The sequence below is a fragment of the Chroicocephalus ridibundus genome, chromosome 1, assembly GCF_963924245.1.
Source record: "Chroicocephalus ridibundus chromosome 1, bChrRid1.1, whole genome shotgun sequence".
In the NCBI taxonomy this organism is placed as follows: domain Eukaryota; kingdom Metazoa; phylum Chordata; class Aves; order Charadriiformes; family Laridae; genus Chroicocephalus; species Chroicocephalus ridibundus.
This window is the reverse complement of record NC_086284.1, coordinates 287,153-315,144: the sequence shown is the minus strand read 5'-3', so window position 1 is coordinate 315,144 and position 27,992 is coordinate 287,153. Positions and strand designations below refer to the sequence as shown.

The 27,992-nt window shown below is 39.9% G+C and overlaps 1 protein-coding gene across 3 annotated transcripts; it reads left to right on the top strand.

The window, feature by feature from the left end:
• Nucleotides 1-27,992, top strand: LOC134511309 (putative N-acetylated-alpha-linked acidic dipeptidase). Of its 3 annotated transcripts, XM_063325071.1 has the most exons (19): nt 1-141; nt 1,557-1,667; nt 4,455-4,641; nt 5,430-5,531; nt 8,465-8,590; nt 10,461-10,647; nt 11,383-11,476; nt 13,623-13,721; nt 14,826-14,911; nt 15,908-16,027; nt 17,376-17,458; nt 17,751-17,814; nt 18,349-18,416; nt 20,427-20,518; nt 21,336-21,426; nt 22,222-22,486; nt 23,694-23,775; nt 25,508-25,600; nt 26,644-27,992. In XM_063325071.1, the coding sequence occupies exons 1-19, from the start codon at nt 26-28 to the stop codon at nt 26,831-26,833; spliced, it is 2,256 nt and encodes a 751-aa protein (XP_063181141.1). In that variant the 5' UTR covers nt 1-25; the 3' UTR covers nt 26,834-27,992. The 3 variants fall into 3 exon arrangements, with proteins under 3 accessions (XP_063181141.1, XP_063181124.1, XP_063181130.1); XM_063325054.1 differs by lacking the exon at nt 1-141 and having other exon boundaries at nt 1,495-1,667; XM_063325060.1 differs by lacking the exons at nt 1-141; nt 20,427-20,518; nt 21,336-21,426 and having other exon boundaries at nt 1,564-1,667.

The window sequence follows — 27,992 nt, the reverse complement described above, 5'->3', positions numbered from 1 at the left end:
AGCGGTGGGGAGGGGGCCGGCAGCCATGTGGACGTCGCTCGGCGCTGCCAGGGAGCCGGCCGGCCCCAGGGCAGCTAGCGGCCGCTTCTGGGCTGTCGTCCTGGGAGCAGCGGCGGGGCTATTCCTCCTCGGGTTCCTTATCGGGACAGTGCGGACTTAACCCCCCTTCGCATCGGGGGCGGGGGGGCTCTCCCGGCCACCCTCGGCCCTTCCAGCCGGGGGAGGTGGCTCGGAGCCGGGCTGAGGAAGGGCCGGGTGGGGGGAAGGAGCAGGCGGCTTCCAGCGCCCGCGGCTTTGTGCCAGGGGTGCCCGAGGTGGGTCCGTACTCGGCCCGGCCGACACTCCCTCCCTCCCCCCTTCCCTCCCTCCCTCCTTCCCTCATAATCTCTCAGGCCGGTCCGGGCCAGCCACCGACCCCTCCAGGGACTCCTGACTCCTCCGCAAGAGAAGGGGTCTTCAGTCGAGAGTGTCTTTTTCGGCTGGGTTTTCGATTTCCTTTTAAATAAAGTAGTTCTGCCCAGAAGAGGCTCTGGGTTTGTGAGGAGGGGACAGAGCCCTCTGCCGTGAGACTGCACGGGCCCAAACCAGAACGGCGGGAAGACACATACGGGGCTGGAGGAGCGCTGACAGGAGGGGTGAAAGAGGCTTTAATTTCATGTGCCACCTCGGCCCAAGCAGGCAGGGCTGCGGGTTGCTGCCACAAGAGGTTTTCCCTCCCTTTTGGTTCGCAGATGGCTCAGGGCCAGCTGAGGGGAGGAAGGAAAACAAAAGAGCCACTTGTATTTTGAAACGCCCTTTGGTATGTCCTTGGGGTTCGTGCCATCGGGAAGCCCTGACTGAATCGCTCTCTTCATGCCGAAAGAGAAGTGGCACATTTCATGTGGCACACTTCCGCTATGCCAGTGACCGGTGCCTCGCCGGTGCCAGCCTGTCACCCGCCCTCGGCTCCCCGATGGTTCGCTGATTTGCACTGCCCATGTACCCGCCGCTGCGTTTGCACTCACCATGTCCCAACTCTGACTTAAAAGCAAAAAACAGATGTCAGAAACACTTTCTTCCTAGCCAGGTGTTCCTCTCATCGCTTACTCTGGTAATGCCTGCACAGTAAGGGAGAAATTCCAGAATAAGAGCCAGACAGACCAGAGAGTGAGAAAGGAGTTACAAGACATCTGTTCCTTACAAAGGCTGGCTGTGTTGCTGTGCTTTTTTGTAAGGCTGCTGCCTTACTGCTGAGCTGACTGATAGGACTGACAGAATGATGTTCTGGTGCTAAAGAAAGAGAAGTCTCCTTAGAATGTACAGTAAAATAACTGTGATGAATATAGTATTTTATTCCCCTCAGTATCTACCTAGGTAAAGAAGTTCTCTTCACGTGAGGGCAACTGCTGCTGCCGTCGCTGTGCAGCCTGCAGTAGATTGTGGCTGCTTGTCTGTGCTGAGATAAAAACAGTGGTAAAATACACAGTGACAATCTTGTGGTGAAACCAAAGAGGGATGGTGTGTGTCATGGTAAGATTGCTCTGGTGTTCTTACTATTGTGTTTTGGTGTGTTGTACAGGCTGGTTTGCAAAACCCACAGAAAAGAAGACATCTGTGAGTCCTTATGAGGAGATGAAGGCAACGTTTACGGCCGAAATGAAAGCTGAAAACATCAAGCAGTTTCTTTAGTAAGCAATATCTAGACTAATCAGTCAAAAGAAAAGAAAATCCAAGCAGGAAGCAGTGCAAGGATGCCACCAGACAGACGAGGGTGTACAGGTTCTCGGACGTAGATTTTATCTCATGTGTCCCAGTGAGCTGTGATGGACAAAACAGTGGTTTTGATTGTCTCAGTGGTTAAAGTAGTTAAAAATTGGCCAAGCTCGTGCTCAGCCCTTGGTGAGTGCTTGTACAATGTAGAAGTTCAGCTTTTCTCTTACGTGTCCTTTTTCAGTCTACAACAAAGTTTATCTTACATTGATTTTTATGGAAAAAAGTTCACCTCAGATTAGGCTGTATGGATGAATTTAAATCAGGAGAGATTAAATAGAAAACAGCAGATTACAGCAGTGTAAGAGAGAAGAAAATCATGCCAGTGTTGAAGCCTTTGGTTCTTCCTACAGCTTAGGCCTTAATACTGTATTGCTACTCTCTACTCTCCCTTCACACTTTGTCATGTTGTGACCAAATTTATGTGTTAATGCGTGGCCGTTCCAGCCTTGTACTCACTTTCATGAAGAAGGATACGTTTCCAGGCTCTTTCTGTCTGCACAATGAATAGCTGCAGCAGACATAGTAGATACCAGCTAGTCAGCTGGCGGTACGTTACACTGCTCATAATAAAGCTCATAGTCTTAAAGCTTTAGAGTCTTTTTTGACACCGTGGTTTTTTACCACTAATTTTGTCATCTCATCTACCCTTTAGTACTTAAATTACTTGATTTTAAATGTACCCTTACTTCTTTTATTAAATCCTAAAAGCAAAGCTGCTAACATGTGTTCCTGAAAATTCAAAGCAATGGAAGATGATAATACAGATTTTTTTAATCTATTACAGTTTAATTACTGTAATTTATTTCTTAGTTTCTGTAACTTAGAAGCCTGAACTACAAGGACGCTGATACACTATTATTTGTTTATTTTAGGGGTCTTGTAAAGAGATTATTTTTCTCCTAGGAGAGTGTAGTATTTGTTAAGAGCTGTATTTATTCCAGTCAGTAATGGACCAGAAGTCATAGTTTATGGATAGAAATTTACTGTCTGTGTAAAGAAAGTGTTAGAGTATCAGTTATTTTAGGAGCAATCAACAAATTCAGGTTTGCCTTAAATTACCAGCCTGATTAAACAGCATGAACTTCTGTCTTGCTACAAAACTAAATAATTGAAAAAACATTTTTGGTTTATAAGATTGTGGCAATCCCACTCGTTTCACTTTAAGTGCACTTGCCACAAACTGTTGCAAATAAATTAGATGGAAAGTACATTCTCTTTACTACATAACGGCCGTGTCCTGGACTATATAAACATCAAAACCTGAAGATTTAGGATTTTTTAACAGTCCTAACCTGTGATTTGGCTCCCCAAAAGTCAACTGTTCTTAAACAGCTCTGTAAAAGGACTGCTTTCTGCCCTCTTAACTCCCTGTCTTCATGCCAACAGGAAATGTCGTACTTCATTTACTGTCCTGTGTCCAGTTCTGTGGTGAAATATGGCAGATACTTAGTCCCTGCTCAGAACTACCAGTACAGGCAGTCAACAGATTAGAAGAGGAAATGAAGAAAAACACAATCTTCAGTTAAATGGGAATATAATGTAAGAGAATGTTATTCCATAAGTCAAATTTTAATGAAAATGTGAGACTTAAACATTCCAGACTCATACAGAAAACAGCCATTGGCTCTAACAATAGCACGTAAGTGTGCTCTTGGTTCAGTATGTCATCCAGAAAAGGGTACTGTTACTGTAGCAGGGACTTTTACTACAGTGTTGGTGCTGGATGTTTACGTTATCAAAGGAATATGGTTTTATCTAGCAGCATTTGTTACAAAAGCAGAAGTGTATAGTTCTTCCAAAATGCTTTATTTGATGTCTTTGTTCTCACTGGAACTAAAAAATTCAAATTTTTCCCAACCTTACACCCCTTCCTTATTGAAGATCCAATTTCCTTCATTAACACCATCTGGTGCGACACATGTTTCTGTGGCATGTTGATGGCATGGTCAAATGACAAGATGAGGACATTGTGATGACAACTTCATTCACCTGGGAGTTTCTTCATCTCATTTTACCACTAGGCTTTCACAATGGTCAGGACAATTTTTGTTTTTGTTTTTTTTCCAGGCAATGGGCTGTTCATTATTTATGTTATCTTTCACTGTTTGTTATTCACATGGGATGACTTTTTCTCTTCAGTCACAAGTTGTTGAGTTTTTCTGTTCCTTGTTGGTAAGCCACTGTGAACTCACTCTCTCTTATTTGCCAGCAAGACACACGCAGAGTGAACTTTTAGATGAATTGGTATTTGTGCCAAAATTAATGAAAATAGTAGGACCCAAGGAGAATATCCAGTTAATTAAAAGTAGGGATCAGACTAATTATGCACATTTCTAAATTAAATACGCAAAGATAATTCTACCCAATTCTTTTATCACTTCACGAGGAGGGTCAGTCTCATTATGCATAGGAGTGATTGGCTTAAGGTCACCCGGAAGACAAAGAGCAAAGCGAGGACAAGACCCCACAGCTGCGAGGAAGATACAAACACCTGTGGTAGCTCAGGTCAGACTGAAACCTGTTAATTTATGTATAAGACATGGATAAGATATGTAAGACTCATGGATACAGAGGAGTCTAGGTCCTTATTTAGCCTGTATACGTCTGATCATCTTTAATGGGTTTATTTCCAGCTAGGCTAAGAGGAGTTCTGATTATGAGCTGCAATGCCTGATCCTGACTTGTTGCTTCTTTTTCTCTAGCAATTTTACACGGCTTCCTCACCTAGCAGGAACAAAGGAGAATCTGCATCTGGCGCAGCAAGTCCAAGCTGAGTGGAAGGAGTTTGGTTTGGATTCTGTTCAGTTGGTTCATTATGATGTCTTGCTCTCTTACCCCGATGACACCAAGCCCAACTACATCTCAATAACTGATGAGCATGGAAATGAGGTACAGAAAACACCAGTTTCCGCAGCTAGGGAACAAAATCACCTTCATACACCTGCGAAGCCTGGGAAGGAAAGCTCTCTGCGCTGCTAGTGGTGTTGGGCCTGGTCCAAAGCTATGGAAACGAGGGGTTCCCGTTTGCTTTTGTATTTTGAATCTTTGTTTCTTAATGCATGCGCTAGGAATACTAATAATTACCCTGATCCTTACAGCATACTGACATCTATGGATTAAAGTAGAATTATGTGAGAGAATGACTTTATGTAATGAAATTATTTTAAAATTGTTCTGTTATTTAGAAAGAGGAAAGCAGCCGTGGTCAGCATCGTTAGTTGCATTGATTCATTATACAGTATTGGTAATTGTGCTAAATTCAGTTTCTTGAAGATTAGAGTTTAGGCCTCGAGATGGACTGTCACAAGTAACATCACTTCATTACGGAGCAGCTGTAGTGCTCATAGAAGCTCCAGGGATGAGCAGGACACAAGCGTTTTTTGCCATTATGATCTAACCTGCTCTTTTCTGCAGTCCTGAGACCACCTTAAGGGACCTTGTATTCATTTAAGCAGGATTCTGCGTGAAGAGTGGAGATGGGATTTGCAAGATCACACATTGAGCCTGCATGCTGAAAAGGATGCTCGGTGCTAGCGAAAGTTGTTGCCACTCCTCATTTGGAGTTCTAAAACTAGAGGCTTTTAAACTGCAAATGCATGTGAAATGTGCCTGAATAGACAGTACTTCTTTTCCATGTTGCCTGGTTTACTTTTTTTTCTTTTCTTCTTTGCCACTAGATTTTCAATACATCCTTATCTGAACCTCCTCCTCCAGGATATGAGGCTGTTAGAAATGTGGTGCCACCCTACAGTGCGTTTTCAGCCCAAGGAATGCCTGAGGTAACACCGTAGAATAGTAAAAGAAATGGAAGTGGGAAGAGAAATAGAAAGAGAAGTAGGAACAGGAGTAGAAATAGAAATAGAGACAGAAATAGAAAAGATGGAATATGATAGCGTAGTGTAGCGTAGCATAGCACAGAGGGGTACAGAATAACGTGAAGTTCCTGGGTCTTAGGCTTTAGTTCAAAACCTGACATGTCACCAGTAGGAAAAATGTCGTAGCTCTGATGTTCGTGGAAGTTTTGCAATGGAGCAATGTTCAAATTGAGCACCCATACGTGTTTGATTTTTTTTCTCTAGTTTGAGACAGAACTGGATTTTATTTTTACCTTTTTTAAAAAAAATATGGTAAAATAAAATAATTTAATGTTGTAAGCTGCTATAAGCTTCTCCTGATATTTCTGTGGCTATGCACCATTGTTTCCCATCTTGATGAACAAATAAGACTGTTACATTTATGGAGCCAAGTGAACAATCTAATTTTCAAAATGCTGCTTGCCCAAGGCTCACACTGACAGGTATAACTGCACAGTGTACGGTATGCTTGAAAAGGGCTTTTGCTAGCATTTCTAGCTGGCGGTAAAAGTGTTGCTGTGATTGGAGTTTAACACTAATCTTTTCTATCTTGTACCAGCTGGCAGGCTTGCTTTTATAAAGCTGTCCTGTGTAACAGGAGCTTTCTATCCCGTGATCATTAGTGGTTTCAATTAATATTTTGTAAGATTAGAAATTTTTGTTGTTGTTCTCAGCATCTTTCCTGTCTATACGTTCTATACGTAGAATAACGTAGGTTGGCAGGGCCCTCTGGAGGTCATCTGGTCCAGTCTCTGCTTTAAAGTTGGATCTGACTTTGAAACCTGCTAACAAGGCTTTTACTCACACAGCCCGGTATTAGAGTCATGTGCTTCCTGAAGTTTGTTAATAAGCTGCGCAAGTCCAGAAAACAAAAGGTATTCTGTATTCATTTGCCTCAGATACTCAAAGGAAGCTGGAGAACCAAGCAGATAGTCTGTACCCTAGGATATGACAGCTTAGAGTATTTCAAGAATTGCAGTAACGTAAGGTAAAATTCACGGATTCTGGCACTGTGTTATAACATAATAGCCCCAAAGAAAGCAGAATAACTTCACCACTTTATTTGATTTCTGGAGAGAGAGTGATGGGATATGGGAAATAATAAAAGTGAAGTCATGGAAATAATAAAAACAAATTCTGAAAGCTGCATCTTTCTTCTTTAGAAAATGATTTTATTTTAATTAGATGTAAGAACATTGTTTCTGAAAAAAAAAAAGAAAAGACAGATTGTCTTTTCAAAATGTGATGCTTATATTCACCTTATTGCATAAAACTTTGACAAAAGCTCCAGGTTCCTAGCTAGCGCTGTTAGCAATAACATTCTCCAGTGAGCAGCTGTCTGCACGTGTGCTGCAAAGAGGGAGCATGTATATAGCTCAGCAGTGGGAATACTCAGTGCGTTCAGGGCTCTTCTGAATTCTCCCAGGCCTGTTCATGTATTTTGTGTTAAAAGGCATTCTGTAAAAAACCAGAACTAAGCTACGGAGAGAGATATTTGGAACTTGCCAAGTTCAGGTTCTCTTTCTCCTCATTAATTTTGCGAACAATTCCTGCGTAAAGCTCCGAGTTCAATGAAGGGAGAAGGATGTAAAGTACCCGCATCACAGGCTAACTGTAGTCTCGCAAGTAGGCAACTTCCTGGAAAGCGGTAGAAATGGATCAAAGTTCTTGAGAGCTATACTTCTAAGTAAGTAGAGCTTGCTTACTTACTTGCTTACTTACTTAGAGCTTGAGAGCTCTACTTCTATAGAGCTATACTTGACTTTACTGAGAAGGAAAACTACTCCATAAATTCAGAAAAACCTCCCCAAGAATAATCCTTGTGTTTTTGAATTATTCTCTGAACACAGAGGACCAGAATCTGTTATATGAGACTATATATGGTAACATTTGAATGCTCTTAATGTGAGACCGCCTGAATATCTAGTCAGCGATTTTTATCGGTATAAGAGATTTAAGTTTATACCTTTTTGAAATTAAATTGAAGATCTCTCTGGAGGTCTCTGGTGATATGGAGAAATGCACTAAGGAAAAGTGTCCTGTCACCTAATTTTAGTTGTCTGGTATCAAAGGCATTTTCCCTTAATCAGTCTTTGAGGCTTATTATAGGCATTTTCTCTAAAACAGTCTTTCAGGTGTAATCAAGGAGAGGTATATCCAGAGGGCAGTTTATTCCTTCCTAAAATAGGTGTTTGAAACAGGATTGAGGTGAGTTCTCCTGGAAAGGGTGAGTTTTCAGAGGACTTCCCAGCTCTTCATTGGCTATGGAGTGCACTACAGGACCTTCTTAGACAATGCACACAACCTTTAGGTAACTGACATTAAGGAAGATGAATCAGGCATCAAGTACTGAATAACAGGCTTGAAACACAATCGTGAAGAATACTTTTTTCATGTGCAAGTTGTATTTATTTTGACAGTCCTGTAGCTTCTGCTGTATTGAATGATAATCGAGTCCTGAGAATTTCATAGGATATTGGCATCATTTAGTTTACTGCATAAAATATTTACTGTGGCCTCTGGGTCTGAATTACCTCCATCTGTCCAAGACGGACTACAGCTTAAACAGACTACGAAGAGAAGTAATTGCTGCACTCTGAGTGCTTACTCGAAGTTTCTGTTTCAGCAGTCCTATCTTAACTCTCCGTTAAGGACAGAGTCTGGCAGCTTTGGATGGTAGGAGTCTATAAACTCGTTAGAAGTCACTTGCCTACCTAATCGTCTCATGATCAAAAAAGAATTCGTACCAGAGCCAGTCCCAGAGGTCGTTGTTCCCATCTGATTCTCTTACTAGATCACATCCTCCTTTTGACATGCTCATTGACATTCTTGTTTCAAATTCTACCTCTTCCGATCAGGGTGAGTTAGTGTATGTGAATTATGGCCGCACCGAGGACTTCTTTAAGCTAGAGCGTGAAATGGGAATTAACTGTACAGGAAAGATTGTTATTGCCAGATATGGGAAGATCTTCAGAGGAAATAAGGTAATGCCTCTCTGTGAAAACGTTACTTGTGCTGTCCTTCAGTTGATTTCACGAGACTGAAACACTTACTAAAGTGTTCTGGAAAATTTAGCCTAACGGTTTTTCATAGCGCTGTGCTCAAAGATGGTTCTTTCTTAGAAGACATAAAGTATATATTTAATACGCATATAATACATCTATAGGATAAAAGTTAATAAGTTGGAAAATGTTCCGTATTTGCATACTAGAAAGAGTTCCAAAATATTACTAACATTCTTGGGAAGCGCACTGTAGCTCTGAACTGGGCTGTTCTTCCCTATTGGTTCATCTGTGCCTTAAGATGCCTATATTATGTTTCTTCATAGTGGTTTCTGTACACCAGGCAGAGACTGTAACTATACGGAGGTTATTTTAAATTCTATATGTGTTTATTCAATGTCCCTATCATATAAATATTTTTAAGCTACAAATTTCTGCATGTTTCCATGGCCTGATAGGAAAGTACATAATCATGTGCATACTTATGCTCAAGTTATTTAAATGTGTTTGGCTCTTGTACAAAAATTAGTTTGACCCTAATTGTGGCAGGACTATAGTTTGCATTTTTCAGTTACCTAAGGGTATCAAACACTGAATCTCCTCGCTGGAATGCCAGCTCTTATTATATGCTCTTGGGTAATCTCCTGTGAGCTTTTAAGTGGGTAACTCACTGGTTTACATACGTACGTACACACACCAGTGAAAAGTGACATGTAACTCACACTCTAGCTCAGACAATATTTTCACTAAATTGTTTACCACTCTTAAAGATACTATCTGAATGGAAAAGACTTAAAAATTGAAGAAGGTATTGCTGGCTATGAATCTTCTATTAAAATTAAATACAAACACCTCAGAGTTATTAGTATCTAGAGGGGCAGTTGTCCTGTGGTTTAGAAATTACATGCCCTCATTGACACAAAGGGATGATCTGTTCATTCATTTCTAATGACTGTTTATATACTGAAGAATTCGGTAGCTTGTATAAAATCTGGAGAACTGTACTGTGATTTTCCAACTTCCGAATGGTATGCAAGAATAGGATAGAGGATTAAGGCAAGTACTGTATTTCCTGAAAAAAAGCTATAGTGTTTCTGAATTAAAATATGCAAATTTAAAACTGTTGAGGATTAGTTGTCACTCAGTCACTATACATCATTGTCTTATCTAGTGGCAAAACAGATTGGGATGTCAGAATGACATATATTTTCTTTCACTCTCTACCAGCCAGGATTATACAATAATAAAGTCGTGTGAGAACACTTTTAAAAACCAAAATAGCGTGCAGGTCCGTGCTTCTGCTGTAATAAACCTAAGCCTCGTGAAGAGGCCCCTTTGGAGTTAGGCTTGTTCACAGCCAAAGACAGTTTCAAGCTCTCCAATAATAATGTTTCTGTGTAGTCTGAAGCCTGAGGTATCTCAGGAGATCGTTTAGGTAAACAAGGTAAATACATGACTAACTGAAAGATAAGATTGCATCCATGTGATACAGCTTTTTCCATCCCTGATGGGTACCTTTCGATAGTCAGTTGATTGTATTTGTCTGGATGACAGAATATAAACTCAGGTTATGTAGTAGTAGTGTGAAGGATGCGTTCCACGTTAATGCAGTTATCTCCTAACTAAAATGCAGAGCAACAGAAAACCTTTTACTTTCTTATGGAACCTGATATCCACATATATATTTTCAGGAAATTTTTGCTATGAGACAGTAATGGGCCCTTTACTTAGCCCAGGCACTGTAAAAGGCCCTGAGGAATAATCACTGTAATTTATACGACTTTCTTTTGCCCCTTGAACTCTTGTGTGAAGCTATAAAGGACTGGATAGGGACCGGAGATGTGCTTTGCAGGTGAAGAATGCTGAACTGGCAGGTGCCAAGGGAGTTATTCTGTACTCTGACCCTGCTGACTACTGCGCCCCAGGAGTAGATCCCTATCCAAACGGCTGGAACCTTCCAGGCGGAGGAGCCCAGCGTGGGAATGTGTTAAACCTGAACGGGGCAGGGGATCCTCTGACACCAGGTTATCCTGCAAAAGGTGAGTGACACTGAAGAAGTCATACTCTGAGGGTCTGCTTTCAGGAAGGGATGGGAAGGTAATGGGGATGTTCGTTCCCTTGGAAAAAACCACATTTTTTCTTGGTCTTTCTGTTGCTCAGAAGAGGCAGATTGGGCTTCACATCAGTAGGCCACTTCTGCAAAAGGTGCATCAGAGAAAGCGAGGGTATGTTAAGGGAGTTACACAGTGCAGTGCTGGTCTGCTTAACTTCACAGACATACCCAAGTTAGCCCAGAGATCGTGACACAAGCGTTGGACAGCTGAAGCCCTAGTCTTCTCTTCCTGTTTCTCATCAGTCAGTCAGCAAGGAGCCAGCCTACACAGCCCACAGGTTGCTTTGCTTCTGTAGTTTCCTGTTCTGCAGGATTTGGGCTGCTTTCCCTCCACAAGAGCCCCCACTGGCAACGCGGAGATCTTTCATACTGGGACTCGTCACCTGGCTGCAGCTGAGGCTCCTGAGAAGATGACTGTTTCCCACTGGTTCATCACCTTCACCTAACGCTCTAAATGCATGACTGAAGACACTATTGGAGAACATTTTTAGTGTTTCTCTGAAAACATGTTGATAAAGAAGGAAATCACTGAAGAACTGTCAGCCTGACTTTGAGGAAAGTGAAATGATTATCCCTGACTCCAGCGTTAGGACTGTGCTATGAATTGTACAGATTCCTTCTGAGAGTTGTAAATATGAAAATAACTGTCTTTTGCTTTCAGAATACACCTATCGATTAGACAAAGACAGTGCTGTAGGTCTCCCAAAAATTCCAGTTCATCCCATTGGCTATCATGATGCTGAGTCATTGCTGCGGTAAGTGTACTGGAGACATGAAGAATTTTAAGCAGACTGTTTTTTGAAAGTTATGAGAGTATTTGAAAAGACAGGGAGAAGACTTGCACTGTGCTTCTGTCGTAGCTGTTGAAATAGTGTGTGTTTCCCATTAGGTCCTCCATAGAAGGCAAACATGTTGTCTATTACTACATATCGGATATCGTTTGCAATGATGTCATATCAGGATCATTTGCAATATATCATGATCAGTCAGGTATACTGAAGTTATAAAGTGCCTCTCAGTTTGAATAAAGGCATAAGTTTTGAGGATGGCATGATACCCATCCTGTGAAAAAGACCGCAAATTAAGTCATTCATTTGTCCAGGGAAATGCTTGCCGTGTGTGTTTGATAGGACAGTATCTACACTGTCCTCCGTTAGATGAAGGCGTGTGCTTTCTCTCATCAGGTGTATTGTGCTGCAGAAATATGAAGCGATGCTAGCAAACTAATATAAGGACACTGAGGAAACTCTGGAGTGTTATGGGGGATTTAGTAGACATGTAGCTGAGTGTGCTTACAAAACATGCAAGTGACATGACGACAGGCTACCAGCTTGCCAGCGGGCAGCATTAGAATTCGTAATTATCTCAACAAACCAAAGAAGTTCTCTGAAAAAACTAAGATGTGATTGAGTTGTCAAGTGTATCGTTCCCCTAAAAATGTAGCAATAATCATCTTTGTCAACTGCAGAGGTACAGAGCAGGAAACGCCTGGGCTGGCAACAGCACCGCGCGTAAGTGTTTAGGGCAATAAGTGAATTTAATCTTGCGTGTGTATTTGTGTAGGAATTTTACATCTAAATCACATGAGCAATCATTCTGCTCTGTTTGATGCCTCTGTTTGAATACGGAGTAAAAAAAAAAAATTAATTCTATCTTGTCTCTCAGTGCAGGTTTCCTCTGAAGTATTAAAGCTAGATATTTTTATATGAGGCAGAATTTTACTATATTTGTGTCTTTGCATACCTGATGTTCATTAGCACTGTTCTAGTGTTTTTCCTATTTCCTCCCAAGCTTTTACGGACTAATATATGTCCAAACTGTCTTTTCTTTAAAGCTTTATGGTCATCTCTGTTATGAGGATAACTGTTCATAATGATAAAGGTATAAGTTAAAAAACTCTTTTTTCCACTGCCAACTGGTAGTGGTAGAGCAGAATAATATATATAAATATGAGGTAGCTAGATATTTCTCTTCAATAACTTGTAAATAATTCTAGAAATTGGTTTTCATAATTAGAAATGAAATCTAAATCCTCTAAAAATACTGTGTCTTTTTTTTAACTTTTGTCTTGAGAAATCATAACTTCTGGTTATTCCTGCTATCACATTTTTATGTAAGAAAATAAACCAAGGACTTAAAGACATGCTGAAGTGTTCTGTGGAGTAAAGCTTGACTAAAATATGCATTTGCAGTAAAGGACATGCTTTTATTTACAATAAATATATTTTGCCCAATAAGAACCAGAACATCCAACATACTTTTTAATATTTTTGTTTCTCACAAGTTCGTGTCAAAAATATAAATCCTTTAGAATAGGTGAATAAGTATGGGTGATTGCGATCCACTGAATTATTGCATTTCCAGTTTTGTTAACTGAGAAAAAAACATCTCACCTTTGACAATGGAACAAGAAGAGGTGGCTTGGACTGGTCACATTTCTGCAGTTTTAGACACCTTTGAAACACATCAACTCTGTCTGTGCTGACAGATCGAACAGTATCCAGGCACAGAAACTGTCTATGTTGTTAAACGGTTAGAATGGCCCAAGTTACTCTCTGCTTATTCGAAAGCAAATCCAGTTCAACGTAGCAGGAGATTCCAGGGAGCGTTTGCAAGAGGCAGATTGTATGCAAAACCTTTGGAGGCTAACAGGATAGCTGTAGGCCATTCCAGGCTGATCTCAATGCCCAGGACTATTCCTCTATGTTAATTTATTAGTATTAATGTAGCTAAAAAGACAGATTATTCTCCTGTGGAAACTTGTAGTATAAATTGTATGAGACAAAGACGATGACTGGTGTGCATGGGACCTGACAAAGTGTGATTCCTGGTTCCTCATTCGTGTTTGGTGCTATTGTAAGATGTCTGTAGCTAATAATGATAATTTTTTTTTCATAATAGTAATATGGGAGGACACGCACCGCCGCATAGTAGCTGGAAAGGAAATTTGAATGTATCTTACAGCGTGGGTCCTGGCTTCACAACAGATTATTCCACAAGGTCAGTTTTGTTTCATAAGGAAAGCATGCTTGGGATCAGAGAAGAACAGGTAGAGCAATAGAATTTGACGAAAGGTAGAGTAGTTGGGGTTATTTGCGTCATTCCTTTGATTATGACCATTTCCTTGGCTGAACTGCACTCACGGCAAAGCTTCAGTAGAAGTACATCTCGATTGGAGGGATATGACTGAACTGCTTTAGTTTCCAGATAGTCTTTAACCAGTGACATTTGAAAAGCATCTAACCTTTGACAAACTATTTGATGAAACTGATTATTTTTTTGAGAACTGAATTTGTTGTCTTCTTAAAATTCATGTAGGTCCAGCTTCCGGTCTTACCTATTGCCTTATATAAAACAGTATTAACCTACGAGTCAAGTTTTCCAGAAAAAAAGCTTTAACTACAATGTCATTTTTATTGCTTCCGATTTTTTTAACCTGATTTAGTAATTACAGTCTAGGACTAAAGTCCAGGTGTTTCAATATTGGCTGAGCTATTGTACTGACTTCATATGAACCGTTTGACCTCCCTGTGGCTTAGTCATACCACATGAAAAATTCTTTCTGAAAAATATACAGACAGCCCTTGAGGATGAGTTGTTGCACCTCCAGCCGTGTTGTAGATAAACAAACAAATTCTCTTGTTGCAACTCAGGTTGTCTGATTTTCTGCTGCCTGAGCTGCCACATCAATATTGCCTGTGCTGGGGTCAGTTCTAATTTGCACCAACCTCTAGATGATGAGAACTATTTATCTTTCTAACATTAGATGGTTTTCATTTTTCTTTCACTTCTCCAAATTTAAAAACTATCTGCTAGCAAAAAATCTTTGAATTTGGAGTTCTGAGCCTGTTACCCTTGTAAATCCTATTGACATCAATAACAATACATAGCTTTCAAGGGCTAAAGCTGTTCTCAATTGCACAAGTATAAATCCAGAAAAAAACTACACTGAAATCTTTTCAGATTTACTTTGGTTTAACGGAGGATAAATTTGGCCAAAATGCTTTCCTTACAATTTATATTGTACACTTTTGAAAGGCGTCAAGATGTTTTCTTATCTAATCTGGTGGATTTTCTCTTTGGGTTTTCTTCCCAATGCACTAGAAAGGTGAAAATGCACATTCATAGCAACAACGAAGTAAGGAGGATTTACAATGTGATCGGTACCATCAGAGGCACAGTGGAACCAGGTAAAGTCATTTGTCTTCAGTGTGATGCGAGCGTCCAGTGACCTCTACACGCACTTCATAGTTACAAGGGGGAAATGGAGAACATAGTTTTCTCTGAAATATTGCACTACATGATCATTGGAGTTGAAATATTTATTGCACCAGCTTTCGTGTGGTTCAGGGTATGTCAGCAGTTTCACTGTAAATGCTGATTTTCAATGGGGAGTCATAACCAAGATGGAAATATTTGTCTTCAGGCAAGTGACTTCGCAATTGAAAGAATATTCTTAAGTGGATATTCTTCCCTGCTAACACAGGGGAATGGATTTTGCATTCCGTCTGAAGACATCACATCCACCACTACTGACTTTTTGTCTGTCTTACACTCTCTTGTAACCAGGGTGATTTTACAGTCTGAAAGCCCAGACATACAGACATCCTTAGGATGATGATAACATCATTTAACTTGTAACTGCAGCACTTCCCTGTTGCCTGACACACAACTTTAACCATGTTATGGTAGCACAGAGATCTAGTCTGACTTTCACCTTATTAATCACATCTCTATCGTGATTGGACAACTCTTTTTATGATTGACAATGTATATATTCAGAGAAATACTGCATTCAGCACACCTTAATGTTGCGAGTTGGCATGCTGTATAATATAATTAGTGGATCAACTTCACTATGAAGCACACTATTGTAAAATATGGAAAGATGCTTCTATCTTTAGAGGACAGGTGCAGTATTTCTAATAACAGAAGTAACATGGAATTTAAGAGGTTTTAGGTTTTATGAGATCAAGTTATTGTGTTTGACAAATTCTTTAGCACTGGCTGAAAATGCAGAAGAACGTCTTTGGAGATTTAAGATGTCTTTTGCCTATCATGTTATTATAAACTGTTAAGCTTTGTTGCCTGATACCTACATGGAAAATTAGAAATTACTTACAATTAGCATTTCTATGGCAGGAAAAAAGTTTTTCTAGGTAAACCTCCATCATTAATTTCTCTAGACAGATATGTCATCCTGGGAGGCCACCGCGACTCGTGGGTATTTGGTGGCATTGATCCTCAGAGTGGGGCAGCTGTGGTTCACGAGATTGTGAGGAGCTTTGGAAAACTGAAAAGGAAAGGTAATGTAATGAAAGAATAAAGCACACCAAAATCAATGCTCTCAGCAGTGCCTATTGATTTCTCTGGGATTTAAGCACATGCTTAAAATTAAACAGCTGTATCTCTGATCTCTTGAATAAGCACGCTGCTCTGCAGTTGTTAATTAGCTCCAGTTACAACTTCCGTATCTGTGAGGTACTTCTACTCAAGAGAAGGTACACGTAAAGGAAGACAAAACACAAAATTGGGGCTACTGAAATAAATATGACATTTAAGTACAATTGATGGCTGTGTATTTGAGGCTGGTCAGACTGGATGTTTCAGTGTCCCTGTAAAAGCAATACAGCGGTGGACTGATCAAAGTTTCATCGAGGCAACATCGAGAACCCTCTCAGCACTTGACTGTGGTTTGGAGACAGACCCAAGAATATATAAAGCGTGTCTGTGGAATGCAGAGAATGAGCTGTGCAAACATAGGAGGAGGTAACGGTTAAAAATACCTCACGCCTAGTTACATTAGAATAAGAACAAATGCCAGCTGTACCAAGTTTCTGCTGCTGTCAGTGCAAATGCCATTTCCCTATCTCACATCCCACGCAAAGAAGCTCTGACAGCTCACGTACTATGCTAAAGGAGCTTTCTTTGCCTAACCATTGCACTTAAAACCTATTGACATTTAGTTTTCTTTCCATTCCCTCCCACTTATTGGGTATTAGGGGAAACTGCCCTTGGAATGCAAGGGAGCAAAAGACGAAGATTCCAGTAGCCTCAAAGAAAACTTTGGGCGGTTACAGAGGCAGGGCAATAGAATGTGTTTCATTTGGCCTGAGTTTAAATGGGATGCAGATTTCACTTCAAGTGAAAGATCTTTGTTTTGAAGGTGATCTGTCAAAGTTACAGGGAATTCCTTAAGTTTTGAAATCCAGCATTTGTGAGACAGGTCGAAGAAGTTCAGTAATAGATATGAAAAGATGTCAGACACTTTTCTGTCAAAGTAGACACTGGTATGCAGCGTCCACTAAATTGGACAGAGCAAAACCAGTAGAAAAGCTTTTCTTCAACAATTATTTTTGCTTGTTCAGAGTTTTAAATTTTAGAAAATTTTCTTGCCGTTAAAGCTGAGAAGTGAAAAAGAATACATTATTTGGCACAATATTGAAGCAGAAGTGAGATTGCTACAAAATTAGCAAACCATTATTAGATTAGATAGTGAAAAAGTTGGTGTTAAAGTTCCTTAAACACACCTCTTTCCCCACAGATGGGGATAAAAGATGAACTCCCCCCAAATGACATTTGTTGTCATGTTAGTCACCATGTAACAAGCAGTCTTTATTTCTGGAATACAGTTTTCATGGTCTTTTGTTGCAGGATGGAGGCCAAGGAGAACAGTGATATTTGCAAGCTGGGATGCAGAGGAATTTGGCTTGTTAGGATCGACAGAGTGGGCTGAGGTAAACCAATAGTGTTCAAAGAGAAACTTTCACTGTGGCAGATCCTTGAGAAGTCTGTACCAGAAAGCAGCACTTCGTCCCTCCCTCCCTCTCTCTTCCTTACACACACACGCACTCACACACACTCACGCACACACACTCATAAGTTTCCTTTTGAACTACCAAGAATATATGTTTCCTTGCAGTACGTGATGTCTTTCCCTGAAACGGCTCTTACTTCTGTGGATGGGAAAATAGTTCTTAGGAAAAAAAAGTGTTCCACAGCATTTTCTTCCTCTTTTTCTTCTCATAGGAAAATGCCAAAGTATTGCAAGCACGAGGAGTGGCGTATATCAATGCAGATTCCTCCATCGAAGGTACATAGCTTTGACTGGTTTTTGACCGGAGTAGTGATGGTATATATAGGTGACTTGGAGGCACTTTGGCTTGGAGATCCATAAAAGCTTCCATGTGATAGTGTTGTTGCATTAGTCTGGGAGTAGATGTGGGGGGAAACTGATCCAGAATCATAAAGTATCCTTCAGATATTCCTGGTGCTTCAGGGGAGAAGTCCATTACAGTAGCTACACTATTTGGGAAGTCATGGGGAGGGACAAGAACTGTTGAATCCCTGTCAGCATTTCTGTGGAACTCTTTAGAGTCAGGTTCTCCTCTTAGAACATGCGTAATAAACATAGGGACATAAGAAAAGCTCTTAAGGTTGCCCCAAAAGCTGGGCTGTAATTCATCTTCACCAATCCAAATGCACTGCCAAGATCCCAGAACTCTTCTACGGGGAGAATCAGCTTGTTCCTTGTAGAGAGTGTAGTTCTCTAGTCACTTTCTTATTAACAAATAATGGCATCAGTAGAACTTGCTTCTTCAAATAAATGATTTTTCCTTTTTTTCAGGAAACTACACCCTACGAGTGGATTGCACACCACTGATGTACAGACTGGTGTACAGTCTTACTAAAGAGGTAATACCGCTTGAAATTTCTAGCCAGCATGTTCAGTGCTCACTTACTGGATGGGGCTCTGTGTATAAAATACAGTGTCAGATGTTTCTTTCTTTTCTGACTGCAGTACCCCTTGTAAGTCAATAGTTAAGTGACTGGAGCTTTTTCCCAGGGGCAGCAAAGGGATTTCAAGTTTACACCTTTAAATTATTAGTTATTCAGGATTAGGGGATTTTTCCACTCCTCCTATCAAAGTATTCTTTCTAAGAACAAAAGAATAAAAAAATGCCATGAGCCAGATGACAGAAACAAGCACAAACCTGGCTGCCCAGTCCAACTACTACGGTGCCCATGGCAGTGAGAGATTCTGACTCCCTTTAGGCAGGGGAAGAAATAAGGCTTGCCACAGTGTTGTTTTTAGCATAATGTGACAGGTTTGATCAATGTGCTTCACTGGCTCTGAACACAATGCTCTCACACATATTTTTGTGGCACACAAAATTAAAAGGTAGGGACCTTTCTCAGGAAATAACCTCACCGTCTTAGATGTAAGATGTTCCTTGCTTCGAGAGTGAGTCTTAGAGGCTGGCACTAAAAGGCTTTTTAGTTCTGGTTGGTTTTTTTTTCTGTTCATCTGCATTAAAGCATGAACATTTAATTAGTTTTCTGTGTTGGTGTTTTATATACATATATATAATGTACATTCAGCTACTGTATATATTCTGTGAATCTACTAGATCTGTCTTCATCTGCTTGTATATGTTCAGTCATCTGTCTTTTCCAAGGTTGTTAATTTGTTGTCTCTTGGAAGCTGCCATTGTACTGGTACAGGATGGTAGGTGGTAAATGGTAATGGTAAATGGTAAAGGATATGTAGTAATTCAGTGTAATAATTTGCTGGCAATTGAAAAGCAACAAATAAAATTTAACTCTGTTGAAATCAGGTGCTCAGATAAAGATATTTCTGCCCTGAACTGCAGAAGAGCAGATCACCTGCAGTTCCCGTGGTAACCCGTGCTAAGTGCAGGTATTCAGAACAGTCAGAAAGTCAGGTCAGCAAAGTCTTAGTTTGGGCACCAAATGTTGGCCTAAATACCAGTATACATGGTTTCATAACCCAACCTGGAGCTGGGAAGCAGCGACAAAGGCTGAAGAATGCGCGTAATCGCAGCTTGTTGGTGGCTGATGTCTGAAGAGAATGCTGATCGGGAAGGAGGTCCTGTGTGATCCCATCCAAGGTTAATCTGTGGCAAAAAGTGTTAACGCTGTTCTATGAACAGTTAGCTTCATGACCAAAACACCAAATATGTTAGTTTGATTTTTTATTTCTATTGCGGATTCTTAGATAGTAGATTTAGATATTAATAATAGAATAGATATTAATAATCTTTAATAGATTAAAGATAATAAAACCTCAGCAGCTGACCAATAAAAAGGAAAGATGAAAAAATAAAATACCCACGTTGTTTAACCTGCTCAGTAATCTGGAAGGTAGTTAGGGTGATAGGAATGAACTTTAGGATGGTTATGGTATGGATAGCTCTGTAGCAGCTATGATGACATTAACACCAAGCACTATACGCTTTACCCTTCTAAGGTTACTGCTGCACCCATGAAAGTAATTTTTGTGAACTAAAATGGTAGAAACAATTTTGAATCAAACCAAGACAAAATTGTTTGATATTTCCTGGCAAAGTGAAACAAAAAGTTTTGGTTTTGAGAGGTTTTTTTTAATGTTGGATATTTAAATTAAATGGCTGAAAATCTAATGAAGAAATATCAGAATGTAGATATTGACTTGAAATGTTTTGATTTCCCTGTGTTTTCTTCCATTGAAAATTACCTATTTTTAGCCAATAAACTATTCCTCTGAAAAATGCTATGCATTTGAAATGTTACAGTGGAAATGCAGAAAGGTTAAGGGACTTAAGACTGTGACTTATTAATTGCCCTAAGCCGTATACTTTACCTGATTATTGGTAACATTTGAAATTGTACCCTTTGTCTTTTTTTACAATAAACTTTTTCTAGATACCAAGTCCTGATGAGGGGTTTGAGGGAAAAACTCTTTATGAGAGCTGGTATAAAAAAAATCCATCAAGAGAATACAAAGACGTCCCCAGGTCAGTGACAAAAGAAAATAAACGATATGCCAAAAGTTACTGTAACTTGCAGAGTGTGGTTTTTAAAGAAATACCACTTGAAAAACTGAGCTCCTAAAAGAAATGGTGTGATCCTCAGCTGGTAAAAATTTCAGGGTTTTATTGATTGCAGCTGATACGCTATTGTACTACAGTTTTGTGAACCTGCCTTTGTAGCACGAACAGGAAGCTTTATGTATGAAAAGTAAAGTGCTTATGTAGTTTACAGAGATTTAGACAAATAAGGGTTGTATGCACAACCCAGCGGCAGGCACACAAGGTGCTAATCACAGCAGCTTTCCCTTGCACTCGCCTCCAGCCTCCTGGAACACCTCTGAGTTTGGGTGGCTGGGGAGCACATCAGACAGGTTTTACAACACTGTCCTTCAAAATTACCAGAGTTTCTCTATGGAAGCTCAAAGACTGATTCTATTCCGTGGAGCCATGCCAGTACAGTTGTGTTTTCTCTGAGTTGAGAGCTTCGGATAGTGGAAGTTCAATAAGAGGAAGGTCATTGGGTCTTCTCAATGATTAAAGACAGTGAGTTAAATTCTTTTTTTGAGAGTTTGATTTCTCTGCCCCTGAGAATGATGACTCTGCTCCTCCGAGAATGCAGTTGGTGAGGTGCATGTAATGTAGGGGTCACAGGCAATTCGTGGTATATTGATAAAACGAGAGTGCTAGGGAAAGACTAGTGACTGCGACTGCAGAATAAATAATTACCACAGTACTAGGAAGTGAACTAAAATTATACTTTAAGTATTGTCGCTCAAGGAATTTTCCTCTTTCTTGTTAAAAGAATAAATAAACTGGGTTCTGGCAATGACTTTGAAGTCTTTTTTCAACGTCTTGGCATTGCTTCAGGCAGAGCACGCTACAGTAAAAATTGGGTAAGTCTGTGTCTTAAGTAATTTTGTCTCCCCCCTGTAACTGCCTGAATAACGTCACCTGTAATTGAGCCATTTAGACTGCCAGCTTTTTGGAGTAGTTCAGTTTAGTGTGTCAGAGTAGAGTCCCAGTTCATTAGTAGAACTCTGTGCTACTACAACACAAATATTTAATAAATAGGAATGGTCAACTTGGTGTCAGTCAGACAAAAGGAACTTTGCTCGGGGTACATGGATGTGCTCAAAATTACCTGTGGTTCTTGAAGGCTTATGAATGGCTTATGATGACTTTTGAATGATTTGTAATAACTTATGGAGCTTTGAATTCAAAATGGTTTGTGTTTTATGGAAAGTATGGGTTTGACTCTGGAGCATACTGTGAGGTGAGGCTAATTGAGAAATGTTTGAGGAGCAATCTACTCAATGTGGCCTTTTCCTCTGAAGAGGCATATTCAAAGGCACAAAGAGAAACGACTGTTGAGATCCAAGCAAAGAGAGGCAGGGCAGTCTCACCTCTGTTTAGCCGGTTAAAGGTTATGTGTCTGTTCTTAGCTATCTTCTTAGGCTCTGCACATGGTCAGTGGAGAGGGGCATCTCCAAATGACTGTTCATCTCCCACAGGTTGATATCTAAGAGAGCCACCACTGCGCAGTTCTTCTCATTTGACTGTCTGTAGTGGCTGCATAGGATTAGTGCGACCTGAAACTTAACTCTACAGTGCCTTGAATCCCACAGCAAAGGTTTTCAAGCAAAGCGGAAGTTACAACTGAGTAATGGTTTTGTTTGGGTTTGTTTCAGAATGTAGAAAAATATAGCAGCTATCCAGTTTACCACAGTGTCTATGAAACCTATGAAATTGTGGAGAGGTTTTATGATCCCAGTTTCAAGAATCATCTGACAGTAGCTCAGGTACGGGGAGGGCTGGTGTTTGAATTGGCCAACTCCGTTGTGCTTCCGTTTGACTGTAGAGATTATGCATCAGCTGTGAGCACCTATGCTCACATCATCTATAATTTGTCAAGGAACCATGAAGAGGAACTGGCAACATACAATGTATCCTTTGGTACGTACAGTCTTTCATCACACTCTTCCTCTGTTAATGCTACCAATGTTCTATCTCAATGTATGTCTTAGTCGTGACCTGGTATTTACCTTGTGCTGCATGAACAGAAAATAAAACAAGAGCCACACCCTCTAATAATTTGAAATTTGAATATTTTGTCACTAGCGTGCCTGTCTAGAGACTATGCCACTGCCAACGCTTAGAGTCGAATGTTCTTGATCTGTGCACGGTTCACCAGTGTTGCCAACAAAATATCTTTGTCTTGGTCCCTGAAAAAAAATAAATAACACTGCTTTGCAGCTTACAGCGTTGGGTAGTTCTCTGTGCAACACTGATCATAGGATAATAACATGTTAGAAGGAACCTCAGAAGGTCTCTAGGTGAACCTGCCCAAGGCAGGTCAGCTGTGAGGTCAGACCAGGTTGCTCAGAGCTTTATGCCATCTGGTCTTGAAAACCTCCAAGGACAGAGACTACAGAACCTCTCTGGACCACAGTCCTTGACTGTTCTCAGGATTAAAACTATTCTCGTTATCTCCAGTCAAAAGTTCTCTTGTTTCAGTTTATGGGCATGTGATGGGAAGCGCAAGCATCATGAGAAGTTTGCCTCGGGGCTTGGTCGCGCAGGAATGGTTCATCCCTATGCAACAATAGGGATCTTGTGCTGGCATGTGAAATATTATTTCATGTTATAGGGATTCACAATATGCCTCCTGCCTGAGAAGCCTTTATTTTATTGGCAACATTACATACTATTCAGTTTAGGACTTGGCTGCTTATGACCAATATCGGATACGTGTGCGTGCATGCACACACACATAGACACGTACACTCAGACTTTCTCAAAAATGTTTGTGTGGAGGGACATACCAATAAAACATAGGTTTGGGGATTTATAAAATCTCAGACCTACCCAAACAGTCTGATTCTGGCAATACATGCTCTAGTTTTTGGTATTTATGTACATTCTTTAGGTAGCAAGCAATAAGCAGTATTCACAACAATACTGATTTCTATTGTCTCCAAGGCACATTTTCACAGAATTACATAGTTTTTAATGTAGGAATAGGGGGTCATCTGATTTTTATTCAGTGAGAATTGGCAGATCATGATCACAGGGAAAGATAAAGCTTTAATTTGAAGAATTTGCTTTGTTAAATGATTTCTTCAGAATTTGAAGTTAAATGCTTCCTTCTTGCTCCCTCCAGATGCTCTGTTTTCAGCTGTGAAGAATTTTACAGAAGTTGCTGCTAGGTTTCATGAGAGACTGCAACAAATACATATCAATAAGTAAGTTTAACTCTTTTTCTTCTTCCAGTAAAATACTCCATGTAGTCCTCTGGGCTCAGAGGGCATGGTCTTCCCTTGCATTTAGTCCCCTCAATAACCTTGGCGACAAATGACGTCAGTCATTTGTTTCATAGGTCCTTACGGGTTCCTGTCTCTAAGGATCTGGTTACTCTAGGAAACAAAGTCTAGAAATGTTGAATTACTGGACATCAGAGACACTGCAGAGCCTGGGAATCTAGCCATATTAGCTTTGAAAAGTGTCCAAGGTAATTAATGTCAATTCTTGTCAGGTTTTAATTGAGGAGCAGTGCCAGGATGGTACATGGATGTGCCTAGAATGCTGGTTAGCATGAGCAGAGCCAGCTCAGGTGTGTAACTCCCTCCAAGTAGAAACACATCCTAGGATTTTGTCACTGGATTACCATTAAAGAACAAATGTTGACTTGTGCTCTTCCTTTGCCAGCACTCTAGTTTTCAAGATAATGGTAATACTTAATGAAAAAAAACAATACACCAATCAAGTACCGTGATTGTAGTTGTGGCAAGCTTTTTGATGAGCTTTCCCAAAATTTCTATGCACCACCTATGCCAAAGGGTCTAATTGGCACTTGACTTAATTGTTAATTTATTCTTTGTAGGCCATGCCCAGAATGAGAAATCACATTTCCTTTTATTCATTAACATTAACATTAACATTAACATATTCCTTTATCCGTTAACATACACATCCATATGTGTATGTTACATTTCTTGGGAAGAATATAATTTAGCCATACGCTTACCCTTATGGAAGACTAAGTGAGAATAAAAGCCATCTTTTTAATGGCAGCAACTTTCAAGATAAATGAGTTAACAAAAATTTCTTCTGTAAAATATGACATTTATGACATATGACATGTATGTGGCATTTTCAAAATGGTTTAATTGATGGATGGCCTAAATCTAAGCTTTAATCCAACGAACCAGTTTCAATTTTCATTTACACCAATGTAAACTTGAAAAAGTTTCCTTGATGGTAGTTACTCCAGGCTTACAGCGATATAAATGTCACCATTTTCCTTAGTGAGTGCCTTTGAAGTGCTACAATAAGTTCCTTCGGATGTAAACTACCAAACCCACATATATTCAGTATAATCTTCTTCACAGTTCTTGTATTTGTTAAGCATCAGTAGTATGCTCAGAGCTATTCAAAGCACACAGACGGTCTCTGCTCTAGGGAATTTACAATCTGACGTTGGAAAAACACGGTTCTTGGATGATTCAAAAGATGATTCTAACATCACAAGGTTCCTGTTTCTCAGATGTTGTGGTTTTACATAAAAATAAATTATTTTATTGAAGTAATTTGCAGCTGGTTGGCCTTGTGGAAAATAGGTTCTTTAGAAAACTGTGGTACAAAAGAAGAGAATGGTCTGCCTAAGCATCCTAATGAAAACGAGCTAAAGGAATAAGGTGCAACATGAGAGAAAATGCCTGAAAGTCTCTGTCTTCTTTGACACTATTCCTTGGCCTTTAAAAACAGCTTTAAGAGACTTTCAGACTGTCTCACAGTACAGAACAGCATAATTCTGTTTTGCAGGTTATCTGACTTGGGCTGTCTCGTGGCCTACACTTTAAGTTCAACATCCTGGATCTACTGTCCTTCACAAATCCCGAGCTGTGTACATGGAGGCACGGGGTGAGAGTGGGCCAAACACTTTGTAGCTAACATATTCCTCCGTTTTCTTTTTAGCCTACTTGCTGTCAGATCGCTAAATGATCAGCTCATGTTTCTAGAAAGGGCTTTTATTGATCCCCTTGGATTACCTGGCAGGCCATTCTATAGGTAAGAAGGGCTTATTTTTCACTTTCCGCCTTGAGTACCATATAAGAATTCCTTTAAGATTTACAGGTCTCTAAATGGAATTGTAATGATTTTATTCAACGTGGTAAAAGTAGATTAAACAGGACAAATAAAATTGAAAAGGGAAGACAACATTAGGGAAAACTTCAGTGAGGTACACTATGCAGAATGAGGAAGAGTCTTGTTGGAAGCCTATTCAGATCAGTAAACCTATTACCACTGATTTCTGTGGGCTTCTAAACAGATCTAAAAGTTTCACCCCGGACTCAGTTCAAGTCATTTCAGTGGTAAAGGATCGTTACTACGATTTGAAAGTGAAATAGGGTATAATTGAAGTATCTACAATTTGATTGATTGTAGCAGAACAGTCATGCTAGCAAATACAGTGTAGAGGGCAGTACTTCAACAGCAGTGAAGTGAATTCAGTAGTTCTCTCATCCAGTTCAAGAAGTAAATGTTGTTTGAGAGGCAGAATAGTCAAGCCAAGTCTAGCTTTTTGGCCCTCCTACCACTCTGCATAATTCAGAACAGGAATCTTTCCACTGAAAAGTTCCACTAAAAAATAACTGTAGAAAGAGAACTCTACGATGTAAAGTCCTTGTTCCCCTCGTAGCTTCTGATTAAAAATCTGTTGAGAACAGTCTTTTGTTAAAGCATCAGCTTTCCTACCTCAAAGCGTGCCTGTATCTGTTGGAGATTGTGTATATCTGTGAGAAAAGAAGCTGGCTGGTTTTTTATCTCTCTATTTCATCTAAAATGAGGGAAAGGAGAATACATTAGTCAACTTCTATCTCAACTCTTCTTATCTATAAAGTTCTGGAATTCACATGGAATAATTTAGCTTATGTTATTTTCTTGCTTCATAGATTGTAGGTACTATTGCTACAATAATCTTATTTATTTAGATCTTCAGTGTCAAGAATTTAACTGATGATACAGAAACAGATTAGTTTTATTCAGAAAATAATATGTTTTATTTTCCTAATGTAGAATATTGTTATTTTTTTCCCCCAACTTCCCCACAGACATGTCATCTTTGCTCCAAGCAGCCATAACAAGTATGCAGGAGAATCATTCCCAGGGATCTATGATGCCATGTTTGACATTAAAAACAAAGCTGACCAACATGAAGCCTGGGAAGAAGTTAAGAGGCAGATTTCCATTGCAGCCTTCACTGTACAGGCAGCAGCAGGGACACTGAAAGAAGTAGCATAAATATCAACAACGTAATCATCAACGAAGACTACGTATGACAGTTCGCAGAAGCCTTGAAAATGGAGCATTTAAAAACACTATGCAGATTATTACAAAGAACACATAATCCAAAAAATCTTTTTCTTTGCAAATAATAAGCCCAAGCGGAATGCATTTGGCAATGTTAACGAGGTAATGTACTCCATTCAGAGAGATCAGGCTTTGGATAACCTCTGAAGTGAGAGTGCAAAAGTTTCATGTTTTCTCTCAGCTTCATATTTTACGAATTGCTAACTACTGGATTTATTTTCAGAATTTTTCTAGCTCAATTATTATAGCACTACTCATAGTGCGTTAGGAAACCAGAAGTCATTTCATGTTTCTATCGGTTTCTAATTTTGTTGTTGACTTTTTATTATTTACCTTGGAGTTGTGTAATTATAGATAGCCCTTTCAGCTCTCCTTTTACACAAAGAATCACGTATGAAGATGGGAAAACCGTCACATACTGTGTGAGAGATGTGTAATGATCATAACAAGTTTTGGGCAGCCAGCCCAGAATACTCATCCATGACGTTCTTCTCTTCACATGCTGAGTCTTGCAGCTGTTTGCAAATAAAACTAAGCAAGAAGCCTTCTAGTCACTGGGGGAAAAACAAGGTGATACCTCTTGTCAGACGTATAATCATCTCACAAATCATGTCTTTCGAGAAGAAGACCTACTTTTATTCTTTTACCCAAAATCTACCCCTGCTATACCTCGTCTGTATCAAGGTATTTTTAATACGAAGACAATGAGAAGCAAAGAAAATTTGTCATGTCCTTAGTTTGAAAGGATAAGAAATTATTAGCATCTTAGTAGGGTCTATATTTCTGATTTGGGTGTGCAGCTTACTCTTATGACAGTCTGCTCAAAAGACTACAATGGGACGACCGAGATCAGACAGAGAAGAATCAAAAAATCAGATCTCTTCATCTGCCACTCTGCCACTACAGGATTACTAACCTCTTGCACAGCAAATATTTTGGGTAGTTTGAATCTGTCATTTCAGCTGAGGCCTCCGCCATGCCTTAGAAGAGGGTCCCACGATCTAATGGATTTCAATGTCATGGTAGATATTTTCTTTTCTATAAAACCTCATTTATTCATAAATATTTGTACTCTTTACATTAAAACGCT

Excerpts from the sequence above, each read along its gene's own strand:
- LOC134511309 (XM_063325071.1), top strand. The coding sequence starts at position 26 with ATGTGGACGTCGCTCGGCGCTGCCAGGGAGCCGGCCGGCCCCAGGGCA. Across the intron at positions 10,648-11,382 it reads ACCAGGTTATCCTGCAAAAG|AATACACCTATCGATTAGAC; the intron begins GTGAGTGACACT and ends TTTTGCTTTCAG. Across the intron at positions 25,601-26,643 it reads CCTGGCAGGCCATTCTATAG|ACATGTCATCTTTGCTCCAA; the intron begins GTAAGAAGGGCT and ends ACTTCCCCACAG.